The 19,071-nt window shown below is 41.4% G+C and overlaps 1 protein-coding gene across 2 annotated transcripts in view; it reads right to left on the minus strand.

Annotated features, from left to right (window-relative positions):
• Positions 1 to 19,071, minus strand: part of exd3 (exonuclease 3'-5' domain containing 3) — a 62,091-nt gene that overhangs the window by 25,379 nt on the left and 17,641 nt on the right. Inside the window, exons 15-19 of one of the 2 annotated variants that reach the window (XM_034096349.2) lie at positions 18,123 to 18,306; positions 17,815 to 17,969; positions 16,544 to 16,657; positions 16,031 to 16,084; positions 15,793 to 15,924 (exon numbers count right to left, since the gene is read on the minus strand). In XM_034096349.2, coding sequence (XP_033952240.1) covers positions 15,793 to 15,924; positions 16,031 to 16,084; positions 16,544 to 16,657; positions 17,815 to 17,969; positions 18,123 to 18,306 — 639 coding nt within the window. Of the gene's footprint in view, positions 1 to 15,792; positions 15,925 to 16,030; positions 16,085 to 16,543; positions 16,763 to 17,814; positions 17,970 to 18,122; positions 18,307 to 19,071 lie in introns of both variants that reach the window. The other variant, XM_034096347.2, reaches the window with a different exon arrangement.

Genomic DNA, 19,071 nt, shown 5'->3' on the forward strand with positions numbered 1-19,071 from the left:
CTACTAAACATATGTAAATATGATAATACTAAAAATAAATTAGATCAAATATGTTGCAGTGCACTGTCACAACCAAGCAAAGCAAAATAATCGTTTTTTTCGATTATGTTGTTTTCGTAATTGTGGGCAGGCCAAAATCGTAATTGCGATTAAAATATACGATTAATTGCACAGCCCTACTGCAGGTACATGTCAAAAACAGCATACAAATATAATAAATAAAAGAAAAATGTGAAGGTTTCCGTGCAAAAGGTTTGCAATACTCGTCTTTAAAGCAGTTTGCAAACCAACAGGTTAAGTGTTTGTAATAACATAGACCTTTTTTTGACAAACAATACAACAAAGTTTAGTTTCTCTCTCTGATCCCTTGTTTCAATATACGCACAGGTGCTCACCTACTTCCAAGACACCATAACACCATCATATGATTGAAGCAGAGGTTGCGCTAGACTTTTTCGCTGCAGGGGAGATGGAGAAAGAGGGCCAGGAAGAGGGTGAGCGGTAGAACCAAATATAGAGGGAGAGAGAGAAATGCCAGGGTGCAAAAAAGGGGAAAGGTGAAGCAGGCCTGAAAATGGATTCGTCAAACGGTGTCCTCTTGTCGTCTAAGGTTTATGATTTCAAATACTGATATGCAAAATTAGGGCAGCAACTACTAATTACTAGGGATGCTCCGATCGATCGCCCGCCGATACTCACTCTCTACCGATCGATCGGGGTTCTCTAAAAATGCTGATCGCGAGAGCCGATCGCATGACGTAAAATGATGACGTAAAATACACAACACTTTTCTCTGTGCGCGGCAAAACAAGCTCGCTAAAATGGCTTCACCAGTCTGGCAGTATTTTAAGGTATCCGAAAAGGACAATAAATGCAACGTGTGTGAAGCAGAAATCCTGCAACTCCACCCGCTGTGACGGACCGGTGAGCGGAGCAAAACACACACTAAGAGTTAGACCTTACACACCACATATTACTCCCGTGTTATTATCCATGTAAACTTGAATAATGTACTTAATTTGAATGTAATAATTATGTTGGTTGTTGTTTGTGGAAGCGCCAGTGAATGAGCCCCATTAACTGAGTTTTAAACATCACTTTAAATGGAAGATCCCCATAGGCCCCACCCACTCGATCAGATCGGCGATCGGTATCGGCCGATACTGATTCCGGCGATCAGCCCCAAAATTGGCGATCGGAGCATCCCTACTAATTACCTTCATAATCAATTAATCTAACTTCATAAACTAAACCTCTTCTTCAACCCTCTTGTTTGTTGACCAAAAAGTCCAAACACAAACACAAATGTAACAATGATGACAAAAAAGCATTTTCTTATTTGTCCAGGCTAGAATCAGAGAAAACTGTGAACAGTTTTCTCTGATTCTGCTTTAAAAATCACTGAATCTAAAATCTATTATCATAACAGTCGGACAATTCAGCTTTATCGTTTATTATATTATTTTGTGTCAATTAGAGATTCAAATTAATGTTTAGTTTAAATGATCAAGCAAGCACAAATGATCTGCTGTGAAAAAAACGAAAATAATCTACCAAATAGAGGAGTGTTTAAATAAAGTGTGGAATTGAAATAAAGCTGAAGCAGAGAAAATGGGAGTGGAGGCAGAGGGAGAAATACTGCGGTCCCATCTGCAGTGCTGCAGGTTAGGGCTGTGCGATTATGGCAAAAATCATAATCACGATTATTTTTGTCAATGATTGATATCACGATTATTAAATACGATTATTCATTGACTTTGAAAACATCCATTTATTGAACTTTAAAACAAATCCAAATAATAATTTCAACAGTCTCTTTTTAACTGTTGATTGCCCTGAACGTATAATTCAACTGAAAAACCAATACAAAAATAAATGATACATATAAATACCAATAAACAAGATCAACAGTGCACTTCAACAAGCTACTAAACATATGTAAATATGATAAATACTAAAAATAAATTAGATCAAATATGTTGCAGTGCACTGTCACAACCAAGCAAAGCAAAATAATCGTTTTTTTCGATTATGTTGTTTTCGTAATTGTGGCAGGCCAAAATCGTAATTGCGATTAAAATATACGATTAATTGCACAGCCCTACTGCAGGTACATGTCAAAAACAGCATACAAATATAATAAATAAAAGAAAAATGTGAAGGTTTCCGTGCAAAAGGTTTGCAATACTCGTCTTTAAAGCAGTTTGCAAACCAACAGGTTAAGTGTTTGTAATAACATAGACCTTTTTTGACAAACAATACAACAAAGTTTAGTTTCTCTCTCTGATCCCTTGTTTCAATATACGCACAGGTGCTCACCTACTTCCAAGACACCATAACACCATCATATGATTGAAGCAGAGGTTGCGCTAGACTTTTTCGCTGCCCGTCATTCCAGAATTACCCGTCGGCCTTTACACAACTCTGACGAGGGGGGGGGGGGGGGGGGGGGGGGGGGAGAGAAGCATGCTCGTGAACTGTCAACGGCGGGGGGGGGACAGTTCACATGCGCCGTGTTATGCATGGCTGCTGCACCTCGCGGGAGCGTGCACAGTGTAAAGCCAAAACTCACAGACATTTCAATGATTTGTACGGCACAGTTAGGTTTGGAAACGGTATAATTTTCTTTTTGGAGGGCATGCATAACACGGCATAACACCGGAGCCTCGCTGCGGGGAAACTTTGGCGCTGTTCCGAGTTTGTTCTAATCTGTCAAAATGACGGACTGCTTTCAGATTTGTCCGTCATTGTTAAAAAAAATCCGTCATAGATGGAAAATATTCGGTTAACGCGACCTCTGGATTGAAGTCATAGATGTTTCGTGCCCATCTGATCAAACTAGGTGAAATTGTTAAACAAACACAAAAGAAAATGTCAATGACAACACCTGCATTCATCCGTCCCTCTAAATGCTAAGTGAATCCTCAAGGTTCGGAGTAACTATAAAAATCTCACACAAATATGTACCCACTACCACACGTGCAGATACGCATCATGCATGCACACGCAAATACAGGTGTCATTGTGTTGCTCTGCTTTCCTGGGGCCAACTAGACTGTGGGAAAAAGGCAGGCCTGATCTCTTTTAAAGAACAGGCACTCGGTGAGTGATGGCTCATCTTCTTCTGTACTTATCCGTGTGTGTGTGTGTGTGTGTGTGGCTGCTATTGTGTCTGCTCAGACAGCCATGAGAATCAACTCCAGAAAGAGTCAGGGACACTAAAGAAGACACGTCTCACAGGTTACATGCACACAGTTGAGATTTTCACACCACTTAAAAAAAAACTGCTTACTGCTTCTCACAATTGCAACAATTATCCACCCATCAGAGTAAGTGTAAGTTGTAGCAATTTAGTGTAGCTCAAAAACTAATTATCTTTACTTTTAGCTGAATGGGGATTTTTTAAAAACTCCTTAAAATACAGTGTAAGCTTTCCCCTTCCGAATAGGCCTGTCACTAAAACATAATCGCCTGATGCCATGAGCTGACAGCAATCATTTTGCATAATTATTGGGTTCGACAATAAGTATATTTTATAATATTACAACCAATCTTTCAAATGTGGTAATACATATAAATGTGAATTAGTTGCATTTCCCCAAGCTTAGAAAAACATGGAAAAAATATAAGATAAGATGTACTTTACTAATCCCAATTTGGGAAAAAAAATTCTTGGCAGTAGACCTGCTGTTCTGCAGGTTCTTCCGTTTCAGCTCTTATGAGACCATATTTGTTACAAAGCAAGACGGTGACAGAGAGATGCCGAGAACATGTCTCTTGATTTATTGTCAGAAGTCTGCGTGCGTGTGCTACGCTGTGTTTGAAAGAGCTATGGGAATTTCTGCTAGTGTGGCTGCTTTCACCAAGCTTTTCTATTTAGATAATTCAATGGAAACATGGTGAAATTAGAGTAACAAGCGTAACAAGTGTGTGTTTGAGCGAGAGACAATTATTGTGTATGTGATCCTGACTTATCCTTATCTTATGAACTTGAATTCCTTTAGAACAGATCAATCAAGAAGCTAAATTGATTTGCATTTATTTAGCGCCTTTACACAACATGTCAGCATTTGTTCACAAACACATTCACACTGAGGGAAAAGTAGTTTTTGGGGACACTTTAAAATTAAGCCAGGGATTAACCCGACGATCATTATGGCAATATTATGTACAAACTGTGCAGTAATTGTTTAAAATCATTTTCAAATGTGTTGGTCCAGACTCGTCATTATTTATGGCATTTCAGCTAAATTATATCCTGAGGAAATGATCTTATGATGACATACCTCTACAAAGAAAGCTGGGGCTAAGATCTCCTGTAACATGCTTGAGTGATTTTTGAGTGATCACTATATATGCTCTGGGGGGACAGAGCCTTCTCTGTCGTTGCCCCCTCCCTCTGGAACTCACTCCCCCAACCCATCAGAGACTGCACTGACCTCACCACCTTCAAAAAACTCACAAAAACTCACCTCTTCAATCTGGCTTTTAATGTGTGATTGTTTTAGTATTATTTGACTTTAACTTTAACTATATATTTATTTGTTGTTCCTTCCCTTTCTTTTCCCTTCACTATATCTGTAAAGCGTCTTTGAGAACCTGTAAAAGCGCTAACAAATTAAATCTATTATTATTATTATTATATATTATATGATTCTTAGAGTATGTGATTTTGCAGTATCATTATCCTATAATGCGACACAGATTGCGATTTAGCCTAATAGTCCAAAACCAATACACACGGCACCGTTTCATCTTAGTGACAGTTCCACTTGCATAGGACTTCTTCATTAGTGTGAGCCACAGTGTTTTCCCTATAATTGAGTTGCTTATGAATTCCAGTGAAGCTCACAGGAAAGCTTTCATATTTCTGTTGAGCGATCACTCCATGTGTCTACATCTCATTCCTGTAAAGAAGTCATCTCCACAGGAATGTAACGCCCCAGAACAGCAAAGTGAAAGCTAAATATTTGTGGTCATGTCTTAAAGGGGAAAGGAAACACCAATTACAGCTATAATATTCCGGTAGTTTATTCATTTTAGAATGGATATTGATCGTAATATTTATTGTATATGATATTACACGCCAAAAGAAAATTAATTATCCGCCGGCCGGGTGGGGAATTCCGGGACCAGGCCGCCGCCATTAGGGGAGTCCCAAATGGTGACGTCACTGGATGGGTCTTCGCTCCGGGTATCCATACCGGAAGTCAACACAACGTAGCAGATATGGCAGCGATGGAGACATTTTGCAATGAGATGGACGTTTTGAACGATGAATTTGACTATTTGTCGGGAGATGACATTGATGTGGAAGCATCTACAGTTACCAGGCATCCCATGGACTATGCTTATGAACCATTTCGGTCGAATAGAGTGGCATACGATCCGGAATCCGCCGAAAGTACCGACGGTTCTGAACTCGCTGAGTGGGACCACCAGTTCCAGTACCGACTCGGTCTCAGAGGAAGAAGATGTTGCTCAAAACCCGGGACGAATGGACAACACAGATTGGTGTACATGTAACAATTGTGTGGTGATGCCATCGGAAAATGTCAAAAAAATAAATAAAAATAAAAACATACTCTGTTATCCTCTTAGGCCCCACGGAACCGAAATTGCGTCATTTGCAGGAAACAACGTCTAAGGAACCTTAATATTTAATAAACTATGAATATTTTATATCCATATAACGGGAAAAAATTTAATTTAACTGATCTTTTTCATTTATTTTTTCAAAAAAACCACACAATGCTAACAGTGAGCCTCTGAATTAGCCCCGAGCTAAAAATGCTAACCTATTACTGCACCGAAAATCACTCCTAGCTCCCTTATTACTTATCCTCGCTGCACATCCAACACATTGTTTATGATCGTAAAGACACAGAATCTCACCTCAACACTGAAAGATACAAACTTGCGAGGTTATCAACAAAAACGTACATCAAAACAAGTGGCACTAGGTACTAACATGCGCTAGGCTAACGGCTTACCTTCCTCATTGTCTGGTCTAAACTGGTCTTCAATGGCATTACAACGATAAAAACGATGATGTAGTTAATCCATAGGTTAATATCCAATGGGGCTGTGTCCCCTTTGAAATGTTCTGATAATCTATAAGCAATACAACTGCAATTCCGTTATCTGCAGTCCGCTCTGTGCTCCGTGCGCTCTGGGTCCTGCAATACCATCCATTGAACACCTAGTCCAGCAATACTAGCCTTTTTAGGGCTGTTTTCGACAGATTAGCGTGTGTATGCCAGTTTAATTAGTTGAGCTATAGAACACCCCCAATTCTCCATTGTACGTCATAATAATAGCTACCATTTAGTTTGGACGCGATTGCGTTAATTAATAAGGTCACACTGTGTCAGTAAATACATGTGTGAGCTAGTAATCTGGTAGTGCTGCAATATTTACCTCTCTCTCGGCAGTTGAAGCAACTCGTTTGGTGGCTCGAACTTCACGTTTGTTGACACTGTCATTGTCTTGCGCGGCCGACGTGCTGAGACGGTCGGTGTTCCCGACTGCATACGTTGAGAAATCGAATATTGTGGGAACAGATCCTGGCTTCAAATCCGATGTTTTGTATTGAACCAGGCATCCAGACTGGACTTTGAGCAGCTTCTCATCCGTTAGTGGCAGCCTATGGAAATGTACTTCTTCCTTCTTCGTATAAAATCCATTTGTGCAGCCTGGGGCAATACAATAAACTCCTGACGACGACCGTTTTCTTGTAATGTAAACTACTGGTGCATTGCACGCCATGTTGTTTGTTATTGAGCTTTGGCCCAGGAAGCCGTACCCAATCAGTGACGTCACTGGAAAAGTCCCGGAGCAATGGAAGCGCCCATGGTCATTAGGCACGTATTTAAAAAAATAGTTTTGCGTATCTCGATCGTTTACATTGGAAATAGACTAGATAAATACATTTCCTAATGGGAATATTGTCGCATGGAAAGCAGTTTGAAAAGTGTTTCCATTTCCCTTTAAAGCGCGCTCATTCATTAACTCACACTGGAGTGACACAACAATCACAATGGCCATTTATGATTTGGCTCCCCTGCAGACAGACATGCTGCCCATCTCTCACTCATAACTGCACCCACTAACTGTCTTCCTTCATTGTGACGGTGTGTGTGAGCAACACTTTATCATGTGTGTGTGTGTATATTCCCTCTTAGCACTTTCCAACCCGTATGTGTGTAACAGGAGACGCAGAGCCCCTCGCCACACACAGTGGGAAATATTTGGGATGGTTTCCCTCGGAATGTCTTGGCGTGCCGATGGAATGCCCCCCTCCCCAGTCCCCCCCCCCTCTCTTCTCCAGAGAGGGGAGGGAGAGTGGGAAAACGGCGGGCTACGACTAACACTACAGACGGCACACAGATGCAGACGAAGCCGCAGAGCTCAAAGTCGTTTCACAGCTTGCGTGTGAGCAAAGAGTGACTCTCTGCATATTTGTAGTTACCGACAAATGCTGTGTGCATTTAAACAAAACAAATATGAATCAAGGTGTGAGGATTACAAATAATGTCTTCTGTTTTCCACTGCATTTTAACAAATACGTACATCCTGATACAGACTAGGGGTGTTGAAAATATCTAGCAATTTTCAGACGATATATACGTGTGTAAAGTTTGTGAAGGCAGGAGGAAAAAAGCTTCCGCTCACCGTCTCCTCTCCGTTCCTCCAAGCCCCGCCCCCTCCCTGAAAATAATGAGTGACAGGCTGATAGTGACCCGATAGAAACTTTATTATTCTCTTAATCACTGAGATATAATGAAGCTAACTTAATCTCATACATTCATGGGATTTATGCATAAGCCATGTGCAGTAATATAGAAAATTGAGGATGCAACGCATTGGTATGAATCGTGATGCATTGGGATATCGAATTGAATCGAAGACAGGATAATCGTAATCAAATCGTGATACCAGTGAAGATGCACAGCCCTAATACAGACTAAGACTGTATCAATCACACGCAGTGATGAAAGTATTTAGAACTTCTACTTTGGTAAATGGTAGTTCCACAGTGTATAAATAAATACGAAGTCTTACTAAAGTGAAAGATCAATACATTTAGCATCAAAAAAGAATCAAAGTATGTAAAGTTCTTGATATGGGAAAGGTATGTGAGATTATTGAATTAAATCAAAATCTGAAATGTAACCTTTTTACTAAAGTTATCAATTAAAACCTCATAATATAAATGTGTATATAAAAGTATTAACTACAAAGGGAAGCAGCACATCATTACACTTATAATAATATAATTCAATCATTTGGGATTAAAACAATGCAATAATGCCAATTCATTTCAATGTCCGTTGAGCAAATTAATTGAGTGTGCAACTTTGTCATATAACTAAAGCTTTCAAAAATTCAAGTGAAGTAAAATGTGCATTATTGTCTATGTAGTAAGGTAGAAGTTGAACATGGCACAAAATGGAAATAGTCACTTAACAGGTTGAAAAAAGTACTTAGTTACTTTCCAACACTGCACACAGATCCACCGCAGGGTAACTTTAAACGTGTCTCAACCTCTCACATTCCTCCCGTCTCTCAGCCCGCGGCCCTCTTTGTAGATCAAAGGACGGACAACAAGTCTCTCTATCGCCTCGCCCTCCTTCACCCCCTCCTCTTCCCTCAATGCCACCTTTCTCAGACACTCTCTTCCTCACCACACACACACACACACACACACACACACACACACACACACACACACACACACACACACACACACACACACACACACACACACACACACACACACACCACACACACACACACACACACACACACACACACACACACACACACACACACACACACCACACACACACACACACACACACACACACACACACCACACACACACACACACACACACACACACACACACACACACACACACACACACACACACACACACACACACACACACACACACACACACACACACACCTCAATGACTCCATGTTATTTTTGTCTTTCTCCTGAACTTCTTCTCATTTGCTTCCCTTTCTCAGTCTGCCCTTTTACCATCACCTCTGTCCTCACTTCTCTTCCTCCCTCCCTCCCCCTTTTCCTCTCCCTAACCGCCGCCCCCCCTCCCCCCTCCCTCTCACGGTGTGGCGGTTCCTGTTGCTCTTGTTTTCACTTCCCCAGTAGTCTGGTGCGTGGGAACCAGCGTTTTTCTGCTGCAATAGCGTCTAGTACTGATTCTGAGTGTGTGTGTTTTAAGGTGCTGAGGTGACAGTGTGTGTATGATGGTGTCTGTATGCTTTATACCGGTAAGTTCACTGTCTTTTGTGTGTGTGTGTGTGTGTGTGTGTGTGTGTGTGTGTGTGTGTGTGTGTGTGTGTGTGTGTGTGTGTGTGTGTGTGTGTGTGTGTGTGTGTGTGTGTGTGTGTGTGTGTGTGTGTGTGTGTGTGTGTGTGTGTGTGTGTGTGTGTGGCTGGCTTAATGTCTATCTCTCAGGATATCTCTGCTATCCCAACATGTCTATAAAAGGCCAGTACAGGACATCTGATGGAACTGCATAGCCCAACGGAAGTGTGTGTGTTTGTGTGTGTTTTCATGGAAAGTATAGACGCAGCAGGCATTAGTGGTAGGGATAGGATAGAGCTGAATAAGGAAACTGTCATGGACCAATAGCCAACTCCACCTTCATACCCAAACCGGTGCAGGAATCCACACAGATGAAATGTAAGGACTGAAGACAGAGGTTTAACACCGTGACACATGTCAACGCTGTTAAATACAGAATCCAGTTTTACTGCAGGCAGAAGTGCCTTTAAAGTGAGCAAGATTCTTCCTCTTTTACAGTAAATACTTTTTTCAAGTAGGGTTAATATAAGATTCTATCACGAATCGGAAAAGAGCGGAGTCGCACAACGTTGCCATTGTCATTGTTTTTTTTAAATGTATCTTTTATATATTTGAGTATAATTTGATAGTTTGATTTTACTAAAGAGGTTGTTAAAAAAGCTGTTTGTCCCATTAAAGTATATTTTTCTTTACAAAATATAAGATAACATGATTTGTGCAATTTTAGGCAAATTGTTTTGGCCAGGAAACTCTCGGGTTTATTTTTATTTAACCATCCCATGCATCCTTTTCAAGGTAGTAAACATAAATAATAATAAAATAAAGTAACAGTAATAGAGTAATGACATAATAATAAATAAAAAAACGGTCAGCTGAGAGTCAAGTTCTCTCGGAGCCATACTGATAATAAACAGATTGTAGATAAATCCATCCAACAACATGAATAGGGATTGAATCATTGATTGAAACATACATTTTTATTTTTTATTTTAACCCTTGCATCGTAAGCAAGTACAGGCAAGTATGCAGACAGTTACACAGGAGGCCCTTTTCTGCCCCCCTCTCCTTTTGGGGTCTCCATAGTGCAGTGGTTCTCAAATGGGGGTACGCGGACCCCTAGGGAGTACTGTAGGGGGTACGTGAGATTTATTTTATGTTAATGGAAAAAAAAAACAGAAGTAATGCATTTAAACAAACTACTAATAGTAGATTAACTACTTTCTTCAAAAGTTTACAGTCATTCTGGATAATAAAATGGGGGAAATAAACGGGGTGCTCTCTTTTCCTCTCCTTCTCCTGACAGCTCGTCAATTTCGTGCAGCTCGCTGAACCTGTAATAAGTGACCCGACAGTAAAGAATACATATATTAATGCTGTCAAAATTATCGCGTTAACGGCGGTAATTAATTTTTTGAATTAATTGCTTTCAAATATTTAACGCATTTAACGCATGTGCAGAATGGCCCGCCCCATACGTCCCACCAGTGGCAGCGCCAGGGTATGGCTGGGGTAGGCTACAGCCATAACAAGAAATGGCTTAGCCCCACCATGAAAAATGATGTTAAAGTAAGCAAAATAAAGTCAGCCAACTCGCGGAGTAAATTGCACAGACAGCAGTTAGTAAGATTGATTTCAGTAGCGACTTGTCTGGAAATACCGAAGGCCAGAAACGGTTTTGAAAACTTTTGTCACGTAGTGATCGTCTTCTCAATAGAACATCTTTGATAATGTGATTGATTAAGCGCTTTGAGCATCTGGAAAAGCGCTATAATAAATGTAAGGAATTATTATTATTATTAATGTCTTCTGGCCAATCAGAATCAAGATAACAGCGTGGTGTTGTTGCAGGAAGTCCCGACGGAGAATACTTTTGCTGTAGTACAGGTAACACATAACTGGTACGCAGGTTATGTGCGTAATCTGAAATGCGTACCGTTACTTGTGTCACAAAGTGCATTTGCGTACCGACGTACTTGTGAAGCTTTTCCAGAAGGCGGTTAGATCACCGGACGGACAGAGTCGGTCTCCGTGTGCACAGACAGGGCTGCTGTTAACGTCGGTCTGTACAATGGAATTGTGCCAAAAGTACGCCAACCGGCTACGGAGGGAGACTCCCCCCTTCACTGGAGAACTGCGCTAAAACAGCTGATCACAACTTTCACACTCTGTGGTCACGAAGTACTCCACTAGCCCCCCCCCTGTCGACTTTCTTGAAGTACTCCCCTGTTGATAGAAATCAACACGTAATGAATTAAGTCCCCACGGTTTGATGATTGATAGGTGTGTGGGCTGTCTTTCATTTTGACACGCAGACATTTTTATAATAAACATAGATACTGTATGTTAAATGGATATATCCGCCTTCTTTCATTTATCTTTCCATTCCCAACAATATACATAAAGAAATGGCATATTTTGGACATAGTTCGAATGGTGATTAATCATGATTAATTCATTTTTAAGCTGTGATTAATCTGATTAAAAATTGTAATCGTTTGACAGCCCTAAAATATATGTATAACTAGTTTAGCTTGTTCCAGAGTAGATAAACTAGCCAAGTGTGTTAGGTCTAACTTTTAGTGTATTTTGCTCTACTCAACGGTCCGTCACAGCGGACGAGCTGTGATCATGCAGAGCTGCGTGTTCTCTGTCAGCAGCAGCTGATCTGTTTTCTGATCTCTCTCTCTCTCTCGCGTCCGGTTAGACTTCACTCGCGTTTATGTCCAAATCTATCAGATCTAGCTAGTTATAGTTAATGATATGACTGCCTGCTTATCAAAGGACCTAAACAATAAGCGTTGCTTGGCAACGGCGTGTGGCCGCAAAGTATAGCATTATGCATATGTTTATATGAGGGGTCAAAATCCCATGCTCATAAAATGCTCATATATCTTTTTCTCTTCATTCCCCACGCCCCAAAATAAATAAATATACTAATCTTAGGAAAAGTAACGAAGTTTGAGCAGTGTGGGTTTTATATTAACAGAGTTACACATATTTCAAAACGCAGAGTGTAATAACTGCAGTTGCCTCCCTGTCACTGAGAATGACAAAGATCCTCAGTGAAGCTCAAGCCCATGTTTCTCACTAAGTACAACTTATTAAAAAGATCAGTTCAATGCAACTAATGTCGTCTTAGTGTTATTGCATGATGTTAAAATTGGTTTGCCATGAATTTAGTGATGGATTGTAAACATTTGAAATGTAGCATTTAAGTGTTTCTCAGTTACAAGGTGGTTGTTATAATAAATCAGACACTGATGGTGCAGCGCTGTACCTCTTTATAGGCATTTTTTCCTTAACAATTTTTTTTGCACTGATCAGGAGGTACTTGGCTGCATTTATTTTTCAAAGGGGGTACATTATTGAAAAAAGTTTGAGAACCACTGCCATAGTGGACACACATTCCTATGCCTCCAAAATCTGTGTTGGGCCTATTGATACACATATACAAACATTAACCCTTTCCCTGCACAATCTTAACACACACAAGTCTGCAGTTAATCTCCTCTGTCTTTTTTGTTGTTGTTACTTCTCCCTCCTCATGACATTGATCAGTGGTGTATGTGCATGAGGGAGAAACACAGAGAGACAAAGGGAGAGAAACTAACCCAGCCATTGCTAATCAGAGAGCTTTACAATCAGATAACAAAGGGGTTAACTTCGCCTGGGTGGGCCACAGAGAGCAGCCCCCAGGGTGACACACACACACACACACACACACACACACACACACACACACACACACACACACACACACACACACACACACACACACACACACACACACACACACACACACACACACACACACACACACACACACACACACACACACACACACACACACACACACACACACACCACACACACACACACACACACACACACACACACACACACACACACACACACACAGCGAGAAGAGATAGGGCTGCTCGATTTTGCATAAATTAGAATCACAATTATTTGTGTCCTTTATTGATTGAAATGGTCACGATTATTTGATATAGTAACTTGTTGACTTTTTATTGAAGGGCCTTGATAAAAATGTTTTAAAACTGCAATTCAACAAAATGATGGGGGGCCAACAATGTTGCCCTAAGTTGCCCATCCCAAATAAGTCATAAAAGTGTATCCACATGCTAGGGCAAAACTTTTCTCAAGTTTCTCGTCTGAACTGAAGGGGAGATCTAAGGCACAGAGCTGTGACTGGAGCCGTTTAACACTAAAGTCACATTTGGCCTTCCTTTGGCCATAATATATCAAAGTGACTCTGCCTGGAAGTGGTATCAGGAGTGACCAATACATGGGAAAGGTAGGTGATGACCATTTGGCCAGAGTGATGTGCTGTTTACACGAGAACGCAAACGGTTGTATCCGCTACTTTTTTTCTTTCGTAGAGCCTGTTTGTTCACACGAGGCCATAACGGAAACGCGGAAACGGACCCCGCAAACGATAACGGGTCCCAAGGTGGATAGATCTGCAAACCGAACACTCTGACGGGCCAAAACGCTCTGTGTGTACGCCCTATACGATCATTTCCTGATAACGATGAAGCCATAGCCCCACCTCTCCTGCTCATTGCTGTAGCATGGTCAGTAGCTACTGCTACTGACCATTCTACAGATGTTAGTGCAAAATCTACAGCTCCTCTACCACAACCATCAGCAACAAGTGGACATGGAGAATTGCATGACCAGTTTAACTACACTTTATGCCACCGCGGGGTATAAACAGAAGGGCAACCATGGCAACCATGATCGGGGGTCTTCTTCGCTGCTTTTGGTGTATTTTGTGGCAAAAGTACAGTGCCACTTACAGGCCCGGCATATGTACTACAGCTTCTCCAGCGCTTTCGAGCGGTCTCGTGGGGAGCGCCACTTACAGGCCCGGCATATGTACTACAGTGTCTCCAGCGCGGTCTCGTGTGAACGGAATACTTTATTGATATCGCATTTGGTTAGTTTGCGTGTAAATGGGGTCTGAGTGTGTGTGTGTGTGTGTGTGTGTGTGTGTGTGTGGTGTGTGTGTGTGTGTGTGTGTGTGTGTGTGTGTGTGTGTGTGTGTGTGTGTGTGTGTGTGTGTGTGTGTGTGTCATCATCTTATTATCAAGACAGGAGGTAGCATCAAGGTGGTCCAAGTTTTGTACATCTTGGCTGTGAGACAAATGTACCCAGTGGTGTATCTTGACACATTTAAGGCCCCCTACCAGGAGCATGCCAGCAGAACACCCAAGTTTAGAAACTGTCCTGCAGATAGCCAGCCAGCCAGCCAGCCCCCTAAATCTCAACCTCCACTAGAGACACACAAACACAAACACAGAATTCCCCAAACAGCCACCCATGGAGATATCTACAGGTCAGGTACAACAATGATCGGTTGCAACAAACTGACTAACAAACATATTTCCCCGGCGCCACAAACATGATCACATCAGATTAGAATTACGCAGTGCACCTTTATGTGTGTGTGTGTGTGTGTGTGTGTGTGTGTGTGTGTGTGTGTGTGTGTGTGTGTGTGTGTGTGTGTGTATGTGTGTGTGTGTGTGTGTGTGTGTGTGTGTGTAGACAATGTTTATGTTCTGTTTCTGAGGAAAGAAGATTATAACATCCAGTTTAATTTTGTCAACAACCCTTTTTTCTATCGACCAAGACAAGGTGGTGATAGGACGGAAAAGAATTAAAAAATCTAACCAAGATTAGGCTAATTCAATATTGACTGTTTAAAACAAAAATGAAGATGTTTTTCCTTTGACTCAAATGCCCAGACTAGAAATATAATGCTCACACGGTAACCCAGACATCTCTCCCCTCATCTCTCCTTCAACTCTCCCCTGGGACGCCCGAGGCAATTAAGGCCATATGGGATACGCTATCCCTTTCAGTGTCTCCTGGGTCAGCCCCGGGGTCTGAACATACCCAGAATACCTCAACAGGCCACCTTTCACATGAAGGTGCAGCCGATTAGCTTATTCTTTCAGTACGGAGTGCTTGTTGATGACATTTCCTTCTCTTTGTCACCATCTTAGTCATTAACACCATCTTCTCAGAAAAGTTAAGTTATTATTGGTATTCTAATGGCCCACTTCTCCATTTCCTTGTATTAAATGCTTAATACTTCCCCTTTCTCAACTTCGGCTCTTTTTTATAACCACAGAAATATTGCATGGGTTTTCATATTAGTAGTTCTACTTCCTGATATAGAAACGCAAACCTTTTCCTCTTTCTCATTGAAAGTAAAGCAGGGCAAAAATAAGTCAGTAGGATGCATATTATGATACTTGGATTACTTCAATATATTGTGATGTATTCAATACTGTAAATAAGGTGATGCATATTGGGAAATACAAATTGAATTTCAGGAAATAATAAGGAATGGACCACTATATGCGAAAGACTATACACAGTTCATTTAATAAATACATTGAGAAACAGCGTGAGTTTCCTTACCTGGCAGCGGCTGAAGATGTCGCAGGGCTTGAGCTGCACATTGAAGTGTCGGAGGACTCGAGCGGCCTGGTCTCGGGCCTTTTCGGCACAGTCCAGGGACAGACAGCGACCCTCTCCTACCTGGGACCGCAGCTAAGAGGGGAGCCAAAGGCAGTGTGTACGCAAACAAGGAACATACATAAACATGTTCATCATCAGTTTGTAGACTTCAGATTTGTTGATATTAGTAAGTACTCACAGTTTGATACGGTTGTCCACACGTAAGAATGAATCGGCCTTCAGCTTGTGCTAACTGACACACAACAAATACACATTAGAACATAAACAACAAATATATACACTCATTTTATTCTAGGTTATCCAAAAGACGAAACTTATCAAAAACAAAATGACAATAATAATTTCCAATATTTGCATGATCTATCGATCCATCCATCAGCGCTTCGTGCTTCAAAAACTTCACTTTTATTTCTGCGCTCTAAAAACAGTTTGCTCTCCTTCGTGCTGCACATTAGGGGGGAACATACCTGTATTAACAAGGCGGCCCTTAAGCAACATAGTATACATTATATTTATATCACCACATTTAATTTTTGTATTTTTAGGGTGATGACATCATAAAATATGACAGACATTCAAAGCTTCCTTTCGTAAACCTCAACAGAAGTTTAACATAAATATTTAATTTAGTTTAAAACTAGTTTAATGAGTATAAAAAGGTATGTGTCTTAAGCTGGGACGTCTAACTAACCTTTGCTGCGACTCTGTGATCATCAGTGTTCTCCAACATGATCACATCGACTCCCAGGCAGCGCAGGTACCTCCCGAGTCCCTGCAGCATGTTGTCACACACCACCCGCAAGTGCTGTGGGGGCAGAGGGGGGGTGTCTTCAGAAGGCTTCTCGCCACACAGGAGGCCTTTCTCTGTGTCGGAGCGAGGGGGGCTGACCCTTTGAGCCCCCTGACATTCCTAAATGGACAGAGACAATAATGTGATACTTAACTGATCCCCACAGGGGGATTTTCTTTTCACTTGCACCGCAGTGCAGGGAGGTCAAAGCACAGGGTGAGCTTTACAAACGCACCCCTGGAGCTGCGAGGAGCTGCTGAAGTGTCTCGGTCAAACACATATTATCTCCCCATGCAGGTTAGACGCTCAAATCTAGGTTTTTCAGTTTGTTCTGTAAGCGGGTTTGATCCAATTCATTACAGTTTGTGAAGTTAAACAAACATCAAACATAACTCTGTTGACTTTGGTGTGAGTTGCTGTGTCTTTGAAGTATGGCCCTTAGAGTTGACTGCCTACTCAATAATGGAACTACATGGCACGCTGTTTGTGTTGCTCTTAATGGCAGAAATCATGACCCAATTACTCAAGATGATCAACTGATATTGGTGCTAAAATGTTCTCAAAGAAACAATTTATTTTACTAAACTACATCCGCCAACCATACCACCACATAGAATAAAGTGTGCATCTACTTAGGGTCATGATTTATGGAAGGAGACATGGATGATTTTTGGCACCACAAGCCAAGTACCATCTAGTTCCATGACATTTGATGTGAAGCAGAGGTCTTTACAGCTGATGCCTCAAACACTCTGCAACTCACACAGAACAACTATCTAGAATGAAAAAAAGGTCTACTGGTAAATATTATTTTTTGATTGTGGGGTGACATGAAGCATTTCAAATACTATTCTGATACAAGGCCCTTCTAAAGTTACCTGCTGGTTTTTTCTCAGGTTGTTTATTCATGAGAAGTTGCACAGAACTATGAGAGGAGGACCATATCAAACGTATTCAGAGTCAAACATGAACATGTCAGGGTCAGGAACCGCTCAGGCACCTAATGGATTCTTCCACAATCTCATGATGAAATGTCCCGCTCTTCATTTCAGCCTTTCTGTATAAGTCGAAATGTTGAAGGATTTATTTGTCCTTACATCCACTACTCAAGCCATTTGGTATCAGTTGAAAACCATCAAAAACAACTATTGCTGGAAGATTTGACTCCTGACCTCTTTGTCACAGGACTTTTCCTCTTTCTTCTTTTTGTCTCCTCTCTTCTCTGATTGGCGGGACATGATGCTGCGCAGGTCCGAGGGTAACCCAAATTGATCTGGATTGCCGGATAGGACTGAGTACACCTCCAGCAAACAGCAGGCATCTGCCACTAGATAGACGTTAAAAAAAACAAGAGAGAGGAAGAGGGGTGAATGTATTGGTTTGCAGCTCGTCAGGGGATAACGAAATAATCTGTTCTATAGTGAAAAGAGCATCAACCATCTGTCTCAGTGTCATTGTCTGTGTGTGCATTATACCGTACCTGCATATCTAATTTGGCTGATGCGCAGTGGCCGTTTCTCCCAGTTTGACATCTGCTCGGTCTTGTCCAGAGGCTTTTTGAGGACCTGTTGTACCAGCAGACTGAGGCCTTTCTCTGAAGAGCCCTCTCCTACCAGCACCTCTTTGGGTCCATTCTGAGGCCTGTTGATCTTTTGACGCTGGATCTGTAGACAACATTATAGAAATTCAAAGTCAGAATAACATGGTTGGGTCCATACTTCAGATTCATCGACTAAAGAGCTGTTAAGCAAATCTATGAATGACCTCGGCTAAGGTGATTATGTCAACAGGATTATGAAATAACTCCAGTAAAGGCTTGATTTTGATGAAACTTGATGGAAGGGTGAAGTATGTTTCATTACATTTTAGAGCTGATCTGTATTAAGAGGTGGCTACTCTAATTATGTAATCATTGCTGCAATGATGTGACACCAAAGTCAGTAGAACACCTCATTTTGAAAGTGGGACCACTCCACTTTTTAACATCCATTTAGTGGCAGATGCCTACTGCTTTAATGTCCTGTTACAACATCCTCTTTCACTCAGACATTCCTTTCTCTGTGATTTTCAAAAACATTTCTTGGATTCCTCAGATCCTGCAGCATGCAGCGTACTCCAGCAGATGGTGAGGTGACCTCATGGGTAACAGACCCTTGTTTCCGTTTCCACATTCCTATCCACCTCAGAGACTTAGCTACATATATGTCAGGCAAACTACTGGGCCACAGCTGCAGGATGTACCTGAGTTATGACCATGCAATGAAACACAGAACCAAAAGTTACAATCCACTCGTCCTCTAACTGAGTTGGATGGGGGACAGTGGCAATGCCAACACTGGTGCTTGCTGAGCTGAACCAGGCTACTCAGTTCCAGACACTCTTAAGTATCAAAACCCACGCCATACTTCTGTGTCACATTTCTCTTGCCT

Source organism: Pseudochaenichthys georgianus, chromosome 12 (assembly GCF_902827115.2).
Source record: "Pseudochaenichthys georgianus chromosome 12, fPseGeo1.2, whole genome shotgun sequence".
NCBI lineage: Eukaryota > Metazoa > Chordata > Actinopteri > Perciformes > Channichthyidae > Pseudochaenichthys > Pseudochaenichthys georgianus.